The sequence below is a fragment of the Caretta caretta genome, chromosome 3 (assembly GCF_965140235.1).
Source record: "Caretta caretta isolate rCarCar2 chromosome 3, rCarCar1.hap1, whole genome shotgun sequence".
Taxonomy (NCBI): Eukaryota; Metazoa; Chordata; order Testudines; family Cheloniidae; genus Caretta; species Caretta caretta.
Window position 1 is genome coordinate 66,622,688 of NC_134208.1, and position 15,665 is coordinate 66,638,352.

General features: G+C 41.7%; 1 protein-coding gene across 1 annotated transcript in view; it reads right to left on the bottom strand.

The window, feature by feature from the left end:
* TBX18 (T-box transcription factor 18) overlaps positions 1-13,864 on the bottom strand; it is a 32,198-nt gene extending 18,334 nt beyond the window's left edge. The window contains exons 1-4 of the mRNA XM_048845100.2: positions 13,205-13,864; positions 11,721-11,904; positions 9,461-9,562; positions 5,923-6,094 (exon numbers count right to left, since the gene is read on the bottom strand). Of these exons, the coding sequence (XP_048701057.2) occupies positions 5,923-6,094; positions 9,461-9,562; positions 11,721-11,904; positions 13,205-13,505 (759 nt within the window). The 5' untranslated portion in view covers positions 13,506-13,864. The remainder of the gene's footprint in view (positions 1-5,922; positions 6,095-9,460; positions 9,563-11,720; positions 11,905-13,204) is intronic.
* Positions 13,865-15,665: the final 1,801 nt, after the last annotated feature.

Genomic DNA, 15,665 nt, shown 5'->3' on the forward strand with positions numbered 1-15,665 from the left:
CAGGTTCCCCTGTTTGTGTGGGTCTTTTAAAAAGCAGGAAACATGCAAACCACAAAAATGGCCAAAGAATTGACATTACCTTGAACTTATTTTTTTAAGTTGGCTGCATACCTTTAATAATTCATTACACAGCATGACCCAGTCAACGACACCCATCTCAGACCAGTCCATTCTTTATTTAAGATAATTATACTCAAATTGACAAGCAGCTCAGTACGGTACGAGGTGTAACAAAATACTGGTTCATTTCCTTTAGATCCAGGCCATGGTCCGCCCTGTGAATGGGAGTAAGGAAGTCGAAGGCAGGCACGCCATTTCTGTGACTTGAAGAGTCCCAATCTCCCTCCCAGGCTGCTCCAGGGACAGTGCAACAACACAAACTGCAATTGCAAACTGACAGTCCAGTTCCTAGGAAGCAAGCTGGCTTTCCACACACTTTAATTTTACTTGCAGAATAGCTCATCTTAAATGTTAATATCGCATCGTTAGGATTTTTTAAATAATGACTATGTTAATATCTTGTTCTCACTCTCTTCCCTGTTGTTCCCTTAGGCTCATTGTTCTTGTACTGATTACCCATGAAGGTCTTCAGCTTCCTGACCATGCTATAAAAACAAATATTTCAGTGGAACCATGAGAAGAGGCACAGCAGCCTGTGATGGAAGGTGCTAATCAGTGTACCATGGCATCATTTGTCTGGTGGTGCTATCATTTCTTGCAGCATTTAAGCTTTCTTTTTAAATGACTTAAGTATCTACCCCATAGTGGTGAAGATCTTGTTCTTAATGCGGAATGACAAAGAACAAAACAACAGCACCAAAGAACAAACCTTGGCCCTAGCAGTGGCTACAGCTGGCCCTAAACACAAGGGAAGCCAATGTTACTGCTCCATGGGCATGCACACCATGCAGAAGGACCTTGCTGCAACTCCCCTTTTCCATACAAAGTGACAGGGCCAATGAACGCGCAGCCACACGTGACATTTTTTGTAGCAGGGACTTTCTAAGGAGTGTTTATGGAATGCCTGTCACAATGGAGCCCAATGATGGGAGCCTTATGCATAACCAAAAGACAATCAATAACACCAGCACAATAGGGGTCCTCCCCCACTTGCCTGCAGCCTAGCAGCACAAGGGGCTTTTCTCCTAGCTGCCAGGTTCCTTTCCCCACATCTTGAAAACCAAGCCAACCAACCAAGCAAAAATCCTTTTTGACCCTTTGTGCAAAGCTCATTTATTCAGGCTTTGGACGTGGGGAGAAACATTTGGGTCTAAGACGTATAAACTGCCCCCTATCACCTTCACAAAACTTAGCAATGCAAATTTAAATGGCAACACTTTCAACTTTTCACTGCAGGTCATTTTAACAAAAAATCTACAGCTACTCTGAACTTTTGAACGTGAGCAGAACAATGGCCTGCCTCCACCTGTAATCTGACCACTGCATTACAGAGGGGAGAAAATAGACAAATTTAATTCAATTTCAATACCACAGGTAGGACTCTATTTCAAACTAGGGGTTAAAACAATTTACTCTGCATCAAAAGTAGTTAGTGGAAGAATGTCAAAATATTGAATTTTTTTCCATTGAAATCTTGATAAAAAGGGTGTGAAAATTTCAACCAGTTCTAATCAAAGAAGATTGATATTACCTGGGAGCCTCTATTCCAGAGACTGCAGGGGAAAGGGGTTAGTATAAGAAAGAGGACGTATGCACGTGTGATGTGTGCAGCATGTTTGTGTATCTGTGTCAGTCGTAATATGAAGATTTCCTTTTCATCATCGTAAAATCTCTAATTAATGATACTGATGTCTTTCAAGGGACAGCATTATACCCCAGTGTCTCAGTGGAGATTACTGCCCTGTATAATTTAAGATTCATTACCTTTTCAAAGCAGTCGGCGACAAATTAACTGGGTGACTCCCATTAAGTATGCAAGTATCACATTGAAAATGTGTCTTTATAAATTTCACCTGACCCTCCAGTTGTTCCACATGCAAAATTCACATGGGGATTCTATGTGCAAAACCACTTCAAGATCTGTTCCATGTGTCTGTTTATACAACATTACTATAAAAGTGGGAAGACAAGGACTCCCAATCAAAATGCTGATGACAACATTAGCACACAAGAGTGTTTACAGGAAGTGTTCAAACAGCAAAGTGAGTGGCCCTAAAATATTAAGAAATGTAGCCATGTTCAGTTCTAAACAAAGGGCTAAAATTGGGGAAGGCACTGTCACTTACTGTCATTCTGCACAGGGCCCTGACCTGGCTGGCCATTAGTCACTTTCACAACATAAATGTTTACTAATATGTTGTAAAGTTCACGTATGTAGCCCCAACAGTTCACATATGTAGCCCCAACTCACATGAATGGGAGTTACACGTACAGCTTGAGGATAGTAGGGCACCTGGGTTAGCTAATATTTTAACATGCCCCTTAAAAATGTGTAACATTGACTTTAGAGTATTTTACCTATTTACTTAGTGTCGTTGATTAGTTGCAACAGCAAGCAGCTTTGTGAAATGTGACTGGCCCTGCTGCCAGTACCAGTAAGTTAGTACTACAGTGTAGATTAAGCGCTCCAACTCATCGCACACGACTGTCATTCCATGGAGGTCAATGGAGTTATGTTGCTGAAGGATCAGAATCAAGCCCCAGAACACTAGCGGAGAAACTTGTGTGTAAACTGGCCATACTTAGGAAGAATATAGGTGTTTGGAAAGAGCAAAATCAACAGGGTGTCAAAATGGAGAACTGGACACATGTAAAATGTGTTCAAAGGCTAAATTCTGTTTCTCCTTATATGACCATCAAGAGGTGAGTGTGGAGCAGAACTGTAGAAGCCAAGTGGAGGTTTCTCCAAGCCATTCTGCCTGAGCACAGTGAAAATAAACTTTGCAAAAGCATAAAATCCACCAAATTAAGGATGTGAGGAAAGAAGATTCAGACCTTGAATATAAAAAATAATATTTTGGGAGACTATGTGGGCCTGACTGCTAGCTCTTCTTATCTAACACCCCTCTCTTTTGCCACCATGCAGAGAAAAGTGGGTAATTACCATTTATGTGAAACATAATTATTTCTTATATTCATCAAAAAATATGCAATTTTTCCTTTTCCAATATTGCTGGAGGCCCCCAGAGGCTGCATAGCCATTTCAATTCTGCATTCCATGCTACTCAAAAAGAAAAAATGTACCCATTGAAATAGACACTTCTCTGCTTTCTGTTTTTGCCTTTTCTGATAAGGATGAGTGTTTGCCATGTCCCAGATTTTAGAAATATGAAGTTTGCAACCAACCGTCTATTGTCTTTTAAAAAAAAACCCTTAAATTTCCATTTTTTATTTTATTTTGGGAGGGGGCGATGTTGCAGTTCTCAATCAGTTCAATGTATCTTGAATCTCTGTAGAAGAATACTACTTGGCTAGCTTCCAACTGAAACTTTAATAAATAAAGAGCGCTCCAGTAATTTTAAATTTCTCTGCACCATGAATAAGGATGTGCTACAAACACTGTGGATTTCCGCTCAGGGGGAGGAAAGCCTGAAATGTGGCCTTGCACAATATAGTATAGTATACAGCATACAGTACAGTAAATACAGTAATTTAGCTCTTTGTCCATCTTCAAGATTAAATCTTGAGCCCCAGTCCTGCAACTAATAGTACATGGGCAGACTGCTGTGTCCATATGTAGCCTCACTGAAGTCAATGGTTACAACAATCTGCCTGGACAGTTGGCTACGTCTCCTCTTGGAGGTAGGGGTGTGATTCCCAGCTCACCTACACATACTCTCTATAGCTCTCATGGAACTAGCAAGCTAAAAGCTGTAGTGTAGCTGCAGTAACATGGGGCAGCGGTGCGGGGTGGCATTGGCTAACTGCCTTGAGCACAAACCGGTCTGGACCTCATGAGTACATACTTGGGGCAGCTAGGTCAGGCTGCCACTCGTTTCTGCCCAGGCTACCAACACTATACTACTATTTTTAGCACACAGTGCGAGTATGTCTATACGATCTCAGAATCACACTACTAACTGCAAGTGTCGACACAGCCTGTCAGCTGTAGAATTGGAGTCTTCCAGAATTGCAGCTCTCTTCACTTTTTTTAAGCACTTCAGTAAAATGTTGGTGCAACCCGTGTTCACATTAATTGCAGATACACAAGTAATCCCACTGAAGCCCATGGAACTTCTCAGGCTGAATAACATTTTATTCATTCCAGGACCACAGAATCAGACCCCCCGGATCATAATTCCACAGATATACAGTGTAAATATTGGGGGGAGGCATTAAATCCTAAATAGAAATACTGTTAATTCAAAACCTTTTATGGTCGTATCTACAGTGAAACAGCAATCTGACTCCGGCAACATCTGCCGATAACATAGTATGACTCTTTCTTGCAATCAGATGGGAAAAAATAGTTGCTCACACCTATGTAACATAAACAAAGGATAGGCAAAGAACTGAAAAAAGACTGCCGAGATAAAGAACAAGGCTTAACACAGCAGAGTTATTGGACCAGATTTATCTCTAGTGCAAATCCACTATTTAATTAGGTATGACTTGGCCCCATCACTTTACTACCCCCTCCCATGTAGGGACATTCAGCATGGGCTGTACAAGCCCACCTGGAACCCTGATTTCACTGCTCCGGTACCCAACCGGGCTAGATTACAGCTAGCTCAGTACGTCCACCCAAGCTGCAGTCACACCCTATGACTGCAGTACAGACGTTCCCTATAGACACATATTTTCTTTAGAGAAAATGGAGGTGCTTGTAGAATTTACAATTGGGACCATGTTCTCACACTGTTCTGCAAGCAGTGGTCCCGCTGACTTCAATGGGAAATGTGCACAGAAGAAAAGTGCTGATAGCTATATATAGCATCTTTGCATATAGTACTCGGGGTATTCCATTTTATCCCTTTTCGTGACTGAGGAATCATCCTATTTAATAAGTCTGGCCACTTTAGAGTCAATGGAACCCACATCCAGTCTGTGACTTGTCACTCAAGTTCCTAAAACTCTAGACACTTTGAATTCAATGTTCCTTTTGAAAGAACCCCAACATTTGCCATTTATTACTGGATTTGTCCAAAGTAAAGACTTCATCCTGTCTAAAAACAATTCTTGTTTTTTAATTATTTCCTAAGGTGTCAAGTACAACTATTTTAGGGATTGTTGGAAAGATGCTGGCTTACATCTGTCATGTTTCAACAGTTTTCAAGAGAAAAGGAAATATGAATATAAACACATTTTGTCACATTAGATAATGTCATAACTAAACAATTCATAGCTTGCAAACAGAGCACTCATACTGCAGCAGTTTGCCAGCTTTTTCAGAAGTAATGAGCCTCAGCTGTGAAAGGGTCTTGCTTCATAAGGTATGTAATAAATCATTATCAGAGTGAACCCAGCTCCCATGTTGTTCATTTTGGAGTGCAATTATTAACACCCCATGGGATTTCACACGAATGTTTAGGTTAAAAAAAAACAGTTAAATGTACTTTTTATTCACATAAACTTATTACATATTACTAACATTTATTCGCAATACTTGTGAATTTAAGCACACTTTTTTGATAAAAACTGAAATTGCAAGATAGATAGATATGGTGGTAAAATATGAGAGCAATTCTGTACTTTTAGTTTAGTTAATCCAGTCTTGCACAATTCTATTTATCCAGGGGTCTTATATTTTTGAGGGGCAAATAAACTAGCAGCCATTTTTAAAAAATCATCAATCAATTATCAAAGCTAAAGAACGAGCAGATTTTGTATGTGTGCTGGTCAATTTTTATGAAGCTTTGCAAGGCTGAGTTCATTCTTGTCAACAGGAAGGTATACATCATAAAATCTTTATTTGATGACTGATGTGCTAGTTTGCAATATTGTAAGACATGGGATACTCACATGCCCTTGATCGTCCAGCTCATTGTTCGTAAGTTTCAGTTTGTCAAAGCTGATCACTTGCCTCATCCAAGTCTCCCCTGAGGCGGGTGAATCAGGGTGAATATACACACGAGGAGGTACTGGTGAATCAGCATTCCCGGCCACCATCCACTTAGAGCTATGGTAAACATACCTATAAAAAGAAGCCCAACATCTGTCAGAATTGAACTGGAAATAATTCATCAGGCTGATTTATATTGATATAGCAGGACTTCATATGTACAGCACCCGTCAATGTACAAATGTTGAGGGACAATAATTACAATGGATCTAGTCACAATATCCCAGAGAGAAGTGATCATTTTTCCAACAGGAAAAAAAAAAGAGGGAAAATAACCAACTTAAAAGAAGTCTATAAAAATAGTGAGGAAATTCAACTGAGATTTGAGAGATAAAAGGCAAGTAATCAATATAAACAAAGTCACAGCATTTTGGGGAGCCTTCTCTCTCACCACTGTCAAGTTACCTTAATAGCTGCACTAAGAAACACAATTGTGTTCTTTGCTGCAAATAACATGTTTAATTTACTTTTATTTCAACTTTCAATTTTCAGTTGCTGCATACAGCTGAGTTACAAAATATTAGCAAAAGTATCTACAATAGACAGGACCAAATTCTGCTCTCATTTAGAGCCTGATCCAACTCTCATTAAAGCCAGTTGCAGTCTTTCCACTAACCACCAATTACGCTGGGATAGATCCACTGATCTCAATGGCATCACTCTGGATGGCCTCCAGTATAAACAGAGCAAAATCTGGCCCTTAATCTATACAATGACATAAACAACTCTTTATATGACTCACTTAGCATGTTGTTTCTAACATGAAACAGTCCACAAATAAAACTATTCCAGATACAACGCATCTTGTGACAATGAAAAAGAGAATGAAATTAAAAGGAGAAGAATTCTGTGAGAACCATATTGATCTTCTCGACAGTACCACAGAAATATTTAAATAAAAAACCCACATCCTATTATGTTTCTTTTTATTAAAAAAAAAAAAAAAAAGTCATTCTGCAGTAAAAATGTCTTATCCTTCAGTAAAAATATCTTATTCTGAATTCAGCCATTTTGTAGATTATGTATTTTTTAAAACCCACTAATTAAAAACTGTGCAAATGAATATGTCTGATAGGCATACACCCTTCAGAAAAAAGAACAATGCCCTTAGCAAAAAAAATAAACAGTATGATTTAATTTTAAGAAACGTCTTTCAACACTTTCATCAGGTATGTCTCTTTGTACAGTTCTCCTCTTTAAGAGAAAAAAGAATATGCAACATTATCAATAGTGGAAACAAAATTATTCATTACAAATATGTATGGATGTAAATCATACGAAGCCATCAATTATGAAATGATATCTATGATACCTTCTCGTGATTCCTTCTTGTGGAGAAACAGCCTCTACCTAAATCATACAGTTTGTTATTTGTTTTAATATTTCTTATCTTACGTATTATTCTTTTTAATTTGTGAATGAATTAGATTTAATATTTAATATTAAGATGTGAACATTACAAATTGTACTTCATTGAATTTATTTAAAATGTTTTAAAACAATACCTAACTTTTCAGATAAGGTTTAATTTTGCTAAGTTTAAATATAAATTATCCTCAGCTGATACCATTTCAGTTAAAGTTTTGTCATTTACTTCAAGGGGAGCAGGATTGGGCCTAGTGTACAACTGTTACGGTATCTCTTTGCTGTTCAGATGTTCAGGGCAGGCAGTTTGTAAAGTATCAAGCACAGTAATGGGACTAAAATAATAATTAGTATAAAAGAATACATCCACTGCATAAGAGCCTTGCTTACAGAAAAGTGAAATCAGATAAAAGTAACACCACCATTTACTAGGAAGATAAAATAAACATAATACTAAATTCTTAACAAAAATATGTGTGTACCAACCATGAAAATACTGCATTTTATATATGATAACATGAGCTGAATTTGTTTTTTTGGAAAATTAATAGTCAGCCATGCAGACAGCAAGGACTATAATAATACATATATATTTAAAATGAAAAAGACATATTCATTGTTAAAACTACTACTATTTAATATTAATTTCCTCATCTGAATATCAGAATTTTTAATGTTATTCAAGTCTTGACATAAAGATCGCTGTTTATAAAGATCAGAAACTACATGCTCACAGTACTGTGTAAATTTACATTTCTGTTATGACCAGCTGACAAAGTCTTAATTTGGACCCAAATCAGCATAAAGATTTTCCATTTTAATTGAACTGCTCTAGCCCATAGCCCAGAGAAAACCTGTTTCGGTTTGTTATAACATAATCCAAAAACAAACACCCTTTCTCCTCCCCCCCACCCACTATATGAATTGTTCTCGGAGTTTATATGGTCACCTTGCTGAAAATTTCTCTGTAAACAGAACTACAATTGTCATAAATGTGCCTATGAAAGGAGGAAATTACAATTAATAATTTTAGTTACACAAGAAATGTAGTTCAGACTCAGTGCTGGTATGGTGAGAAAAAAGTATTCCTTGAGAGTAAGTCTGTTCAGCTTGATCCTCTTCCCCTATATTAAAGTGTCATAGTTCTACAATTAAACCTATGGGAAATAGATTTACTGAATTGTTCTAACAATGGGTTGAAATAAACAAAATGATAATATGTAAGGGTCCAATCCTGCTCCCATTGAACCACTTGGTAAAAATCTTCTCTTGACTTTAATGGCAAATAAGGTCAGGCCCTTGATTCATAAAGTTTCTAAACGTTCTAATAGTAATTATTGTGGGCCTAAACCTTCAAACATTTCATCAGACCAGTAGTCCAACAGGCATAGGACTACTTGCTTAGCTCAGGACTGCCCTGGTAAGAGTTCACATAAATGTGACCCTTCTTTGAAGTGTTAAAGAAATAATTAGCATAACTGGTCAATCATTAATAAATATATTCTTTAAAATATGAAGTTTTCACAGACAGAAATGCCATAGTTCATTTAAATCAAAATCACTAAAGATACCTACCTGTTATCCCTTTTTAATCTGAATCCATAACACAAGGAGCAGCATTTATCATAAATCCATCTGAATCATAATTCAAGAACATTTAAATGCTTTGCATTTTAATGTAGTGTCACTAGAATATATAATTTTAATATTTATTCATTGATAGGAAATAACTACAAAGGGACACAAAGTGGATGTATGTAGCCGTGGACTAGGAACAAAATACATGAAAAATTTCTCTTTGATGGGGCTAAATTGCAGTCTGTGAAAGCAAAAAATAAAATGACTGCTCACCTATCGAACATAAGCCTAATGTAGAAAGCACTTCAATAAAAACTGCAGTTGTTCTTGCACACTTGGCACAACAAACTTGTTTTTATGCACTGAGATGAAAATAGAAATTTGGAAGAGCGTTAAACTCTACCTTCTGTTCATATATATTTGATTCATATTCTCTGCCAACAGCCATATCTGTATGGTTTGCATCACAAGCTTTGTGTTTTACAATTACAGTACCTGTATCTTTTGTTATCCACTGGCACAATGTCCATGGCAATGTAATATTGCTGATGTGGGTCTAAACCTGAGATCTTCACTCTCATTGCGGGGAACATCCGCCTGAACAGAGAAAAAGGGAGGTCATTTTAATATGAAACGGATTTGGGAACAGTTTTACAGTACAGCAAAGTAACCAGTTTGTGAGCACCCTCTCCCTCCCTAACACAGAGAAGTCTGTAAGAGTCTTTTTTGATCATTATGGCCACATAGCCACGAAATGGTCCATTTGATAGGTTACAACAGATTTTTAAAGTGCATTTTTGCTGAACAATACTTCATATGTTTTGTGATACATTTTGAGAGTACAAATATCGCCATTTAATTTCAGCTTTATTGTTAGATAGTAAGTCATTTTGTTTTGAGACTTTATTTTAGCTACATGTGCATTTAAAACCTGCTAGCCATTTACTAGACATATATTACATGAGATGCGCAAGTAACAGCTCTTATCAAGCAAGATCACAACCTGCAGAAATTTAAATTGTCAGATGAGTACTGACAGCAGCAAAGGGTGTGTCACTTACATATCAGCAAATCATACCATTAGAGACATGGTGATATAAAATAAAACAAGGATGCAGTTATAAAACTCAATGTACCATGCTCTAACCAAACAATATGTTCCTTATTCAGAAGGGACTTATGGTCTGTAACATACTAAAGGTGAAGTCCATGAGTTGCTCTGTGTTTGAAAGGTACAGTAAAACATCTTTATTGAAAGCAGAAACCAAAGTACAAAGTATGTTTATAAATAAGTTCATCATTTAGATCATTTGATGTCCAAAAGTGGAATAGTTAACCAATGTGGAGATTTTAGATAAAAAAAATCATGTCTCAATTCAGGGTGTGTTTGACACTTGCCTTTAGATGAAAAGTTCATTCTGAAGGGCAAAAATAAGAAATTTTATAATGACTAGTTGATTGCATACTAATAAAAGAATTTTTCTTACTACATAAATCCAAATGCCATCCAAATTAAATTCCATGTTTTCTGTTGTTCTTAAACAATTAGCGAAATTAAAATTGTAGAAGGAAAAAATATATGTTATTTCTATAATTTCTAAATAAACAGCAGGGTGAAACTGCCTTGGCTAACTGGTTCCTACTGTTATTTCAGTGCACCTGTAAGATAAAAAAGGAAAATCTTTGACTGGACCCTCAAGACAAATGTTGCTTTGTGCTAGTTAAGACTGCATTTCAATCATTAATAAAGCCTCGCTGAAAATGGAGAAGGTAGCATATGGATTCAATCAAATATGTTTTTGTAATTTCTAATAAGTTCAGATATTTTTATACTAGCCAGGTTTTTGCCATGTGTATCCATTGGAAAGGGGGGAAAGTTTATTTTAAAAGAATACAACATTCATAGACTTCATCCTAATGAACAGGAAACCTAAAACTCCACATGCTCCTGTGCCCATCTAAAATTATCCTGATCTACCTAGCTCATAAATCAATTTGCTTTATCCACTTTGATGTATTTGCAGATTTTAGACTGTGCATGCCATCTGTATAGTTATTATAAATTAGCTGTCCAAAACAGCATAACAAATCTGGCTGCTGCAGCATCACATTTTGTATTCGATTAACATGAATGAACAAAGCTATATTATGAGACAATGTGTTTATCCACCTGAAGGAGAGCATAGCATAAATCAGGAGGGCAGTTAGGATATCCTGTCTCATTTGTATTCAGTCTGATCTTCCTTTATCAATGGACTTCACAATTAATTTTAGCCATATTAGCCTCCTAGAAATTCCAGCTTTCCCTAGTTCCAAGAAACAACAGGAAAAAGAAAAAGAGAAATGTGCCTGTCTGCAACTGTTATTTGGACCGGAGACTAGAAATTAACAAGCCAGTTTATACTATTCATTTGTTGTATTTATGAGTGTGGGATGCAAATGACTAACAAACTACTGCTTTCTTCAAGGACCCGTGCACCCAAGCGCTGCCTGCGGGAAAATGGGCCTGAACTCTTTAGTTTTCTCATGGCGGTTTGATTGTGATGTGGTTGTGCCGTCTGATTTCGATTACTTCTAGGCAACTTCTCCCTCCGCGGTACTGCTGCGCCCACCCAGAGGTGCAGAAGCTGGGTGCTGGCTTTCTGCGTCTCTCCTGACCGGTGTAGCAGAACAGCCCGGCGCAGAAGGACACTTTTGCCCTAGTGCCTTTGCCCCAGAAGGCGGAACTGGATGAGTGCGCGCCGCGCCTTTTTACCTTCCTGCCTTGGTGATGATCATCTCGGTGCCGATCTCATGGAAGCGCTTCCACAGCTCGGCTCCCTGCAGATCTACCCGGGGCACTTGCGGGGTTGGCGGAGGGGAACCGGCCCTAGACCCCTTGGGGGAGCCGCCGGGCGAGACTGGCGGGGACCCTCCTAGGAAACTCTCCTCGCAGCTGCCTGGAATGAGAGCCGGGAGGCAGGGAAGCAGAAGAGAGGGTCAGGCAGAGAGCAGGGCCCGGGATCGCCGCAGCCACAGCTCCCAGGGACTTTGGAGCGCCTTGGACTGAGAGGAGCCCGGGGAAGGGCTGCTGGGTCCAGCCCTTGCCCCCAAAGCAGCAGAGAAAGAGCCAGTCAAAAGTCTTCCCACGCCACCCACTGCAGCTAGGGGAGAGGCACCGAGAGGCCTGGAGCATCTCCCGACCCAGCGCGCGTCCCTCCCAGCGTTTACACACCGCTGCGCCGAGGCCCTCCTGTCTCTCCCGCGGCGGGCCCAGCGCAGAGATACCCGGCCTGTGCAAGTGGGTATACGCGGGTGTCCCAGCGCGGGGTGAAAAGTCATCCGGGACCATATGCGGAGTTCAGAGCTGATAACAGACGCCGGCAGCCCCGCTTCAGGGGTGAGCACCAGCATGCAGCAAACCCCTGGCACCGAGGAGATACGGTCGGGCTGACTGTTTTCCCGGTGCTGCCGGGACGGAGCGAGCCAGGCTCTTTGCGCTGCTTTTTGCAGGCGTGCGGGAAATGAATTAGCGTCGCAGCGTTGGCTGCAGATTTCGCTGGACATTTGATTTCACCTCTGCAGCGTTTGCCCTTCTCGGGCATATTAATGCACCGGTTTTTTTTAACGGACACGAATCCACGTTGTTCCTCGCCTCAGCTCTTTTACGTCTAGTGTTAGGATTGGGGTGCTGTTAACCTGAAATGCAGTTGCCAAAAATACCAGGGAACGGAACTTTTAAATGAACACGATCGGGGCCCACCAGACCCTTGCTTTCCCCGAATGCCTGGAGAAGTTGAATTAACACATCTCCGCTCTGACAGATATTTTACTACCAGCTCATTGGCGGGAGGGATTTTTGCACCACGGTGTTAAAGAGAAAAAATAATCAGGGGACGGGAGGGAAGTGTTGGATCCGGAGCCAAGCCGGGTTCGAAGGGGAGGAGGCGAGAGGAAAGAAACTTGAAAAACTGTCAGAAGAGTGAGTGAGCCTCCACCACAGCGAGAGGGAGAAGCCGGAGTGCCTGACCCGGCGCAGGAGGGTTTACAGCGAGCAAAGATGAGCCACGCCGGGGCTGGGCTCTGGGACAGAATCCGCCCCCCCCCCGCCCCTTCTCAGTGTGCCCGGGGAAGTTCCACGGGCCCCGGCCGGTGTGTGGGGCCAGCGGCTGCTTTGACAGCTTGGGCGGGGTGCGCAGGTTGGTCCCGGTCCCGCTGCAGCGCCCAGCGCGGTGGGATAGGAGCGGGGAGGAGACTCACCGGCGGGTCCCTGGGCGCCGCAGCTCAGCTCCAGCTCGCCGCAGCTCCTGCCAGGCGCCGACGCTGCCCCAGCGTGGGGCTGCAACGGGGCGATGTCGGCGCCCTCGCAGGAGCCCGTTTCGCAGCCGCTGCCCGCTTCTGCCGCCGCCGCCGCCGCCGCCGGCTCCTCCTCGCCGCCCAGCTTGCGCCGCTTCGGCTGCTTGTGCTGCTGCTTCTCGGCTCCGATCAGCGCCTCCACCGAGAAAGCGTGAGCCTTGAGACTCATCGCGGTGCCGGGCGAGGGTCGCCGCTTCTCTGCCATGCCCGGCGCGCAGCCCTCCCCGCCCTAGACCCCGCTCATAGACACAGCGCGGGCCCCTGGCCAAAGCCGCGCCGCAGCGCCCGGCCCTCGCTCCCTGCCGCCCTCCCGATCCCCCAGCCGCGGGGCGCGGGGCTCTCCTCGCCCTGCTTTTCCAGTGCCAGGGATCAGCCAAGTTTGCCTAAACTGGTCCCGTTTGCAGAGGCGCTGTTCCGCCCCCTCCTCCTCCGAGCTCTGCCTCGTCTGACGGGCCAGGCAGGACTGACATGGGGCACGAACGCTCTGCGGACACAAATTAGGGCTTGTAATTGAAATTTGTTGCCTTGATCTGTCAGCACTTCCAAGCAGGAGACCGGTGGGAAAGAACTCGCTCATTAGTGTCAATAAAGTGACTGGGGCTGGGCGGAGCCAGGGGGGGTTGTGTCAATCAAGCCGTGTGCGGGCCAATCAGAAATTGGGGATTATCTCGAGCCCGGTCCTTCTTCCTTACAAGGTTATAAAAGTGCAGGGTGTGGGGGAACCCAACGTGTTGCTCTCCGACTCCAGAATTCACCCCCTTCGCCCCCCGCCCCCCTGCGGGCGTGTCAGTCACAGCCCCGCCCCCCCTTCCCGCGTGAAAGGTGCGAGGCTGTTTCACTTGATCGTGACAGCAGCATAGACCAGAATTCAATAGATAAAAATAGGTTCGTGCCCCTCCCCCATCCGTTACACTCCCATCAAATTAACTCTGGGTAAAGAGCATTCATTAAAAATAGGGAAACGTTGCTTTTCCCAGCTTGCAATGTTTCCTTCTGGGAACACACGCAAACCTCAGAGGGGACTCAGATTTGCATACATGCAGAATAAGGGTATGGAACTACACCCGGGTTTATTAGCATGGCAGAGTTTTTTATTCTTCTTTTACCTTTCTGGTCAGGAGCTTTCAGTTCTGTGGTTGGGACTGTACCTGCGTTAGTCTTAAAACTCCCCTCAAGGAATCTCATTTGAAATGTACAAAGCTGTCCCGCGACTTTAAGTGCCCATTGCATTCCCTTTCTACAGTAGTTCTTCGGGGGAACAACCGGGTATAAAAACTTAATAATAATAACAACGGCAGGGTTGTGAATTATTCCGCTGCTCTGATTGCATTAAACAGGGGCCAGCGTGAATTTAAGCACAAACCCTCGAAGCCCCCGTTACAATAATCGATTGTACACTGAAGCTAAAAAGAAAAAAAAAGGAAATTCAGCGAAGCCTTGTATGAGCACTGACATTTACTTTAATAATAATCATATTCGGGTGCGGGCTAGGGAACGGATCGTTTTGTCTTTTTTCCCATGAACAAAATATCAAACGCTACAGAGCTGGGGCCAGTATTATTATGCTCCTTGCTTTCCCAGACCAGCCAAAGAAACAGCTCGCCTACCCTTTCCTTTAGAACACAGTGTTACAGAACGTTTCCACTGTCACATCAAAGTGCTTCATATCGTTAAATAGAAGAAAAACACATCTTACGTAAGGAATATTAAGGTTTTATATAAGAGCGATCACGGATTTAGGGCACTGCTTTAAACAATCATATCCATATTCTGTAAGTGTAGACTACATTAACGTTCTGCGTCATGTATGTTCTTAGAGCTATTGTTTGAACTATTGAAATAGTAGCAAATCTCATAGGTTCTAAAGGTCCAGATAACAGGGTTTTACATACCACTAAAATGTAAACCCATCTCTTAACTTCAATAACGAGCGGGCTGAACCTCCAGAATTTGGGGAAGGGGAAGGACTGCGTAGCAAATATCCTAGTGCTAAATTAGCCTTTCGAGTAATTTTAACAATGTTTAAATTTTAGAAATGCGTTAACGGTGTGAAAATGTAGATGGCCCAGACACATTTAATGAATCAAACAAGCAGTGGCATTATCCAGCCCCCCTTGGAGAAGATAGTAACTTGTCTTAAAGCAAGTCATAAGTGGGAAAATCCCCCTCCAGTTTATGTCATTTTGAATCTGTAGGATAATGTAAAATGTCTAGTGTCAGTCACTGAACAGGGCTGTGGAGTTAATCTTTACATTCAATCTGGGATCTATTAACTGTTCCATGGTCTAAAATCTGTCTGCTCTGCCTGTTCCAAGTGTGATTGAATCTGAAGAAAATCAGATGTGCAGAGTGGATGAAAGTGCTA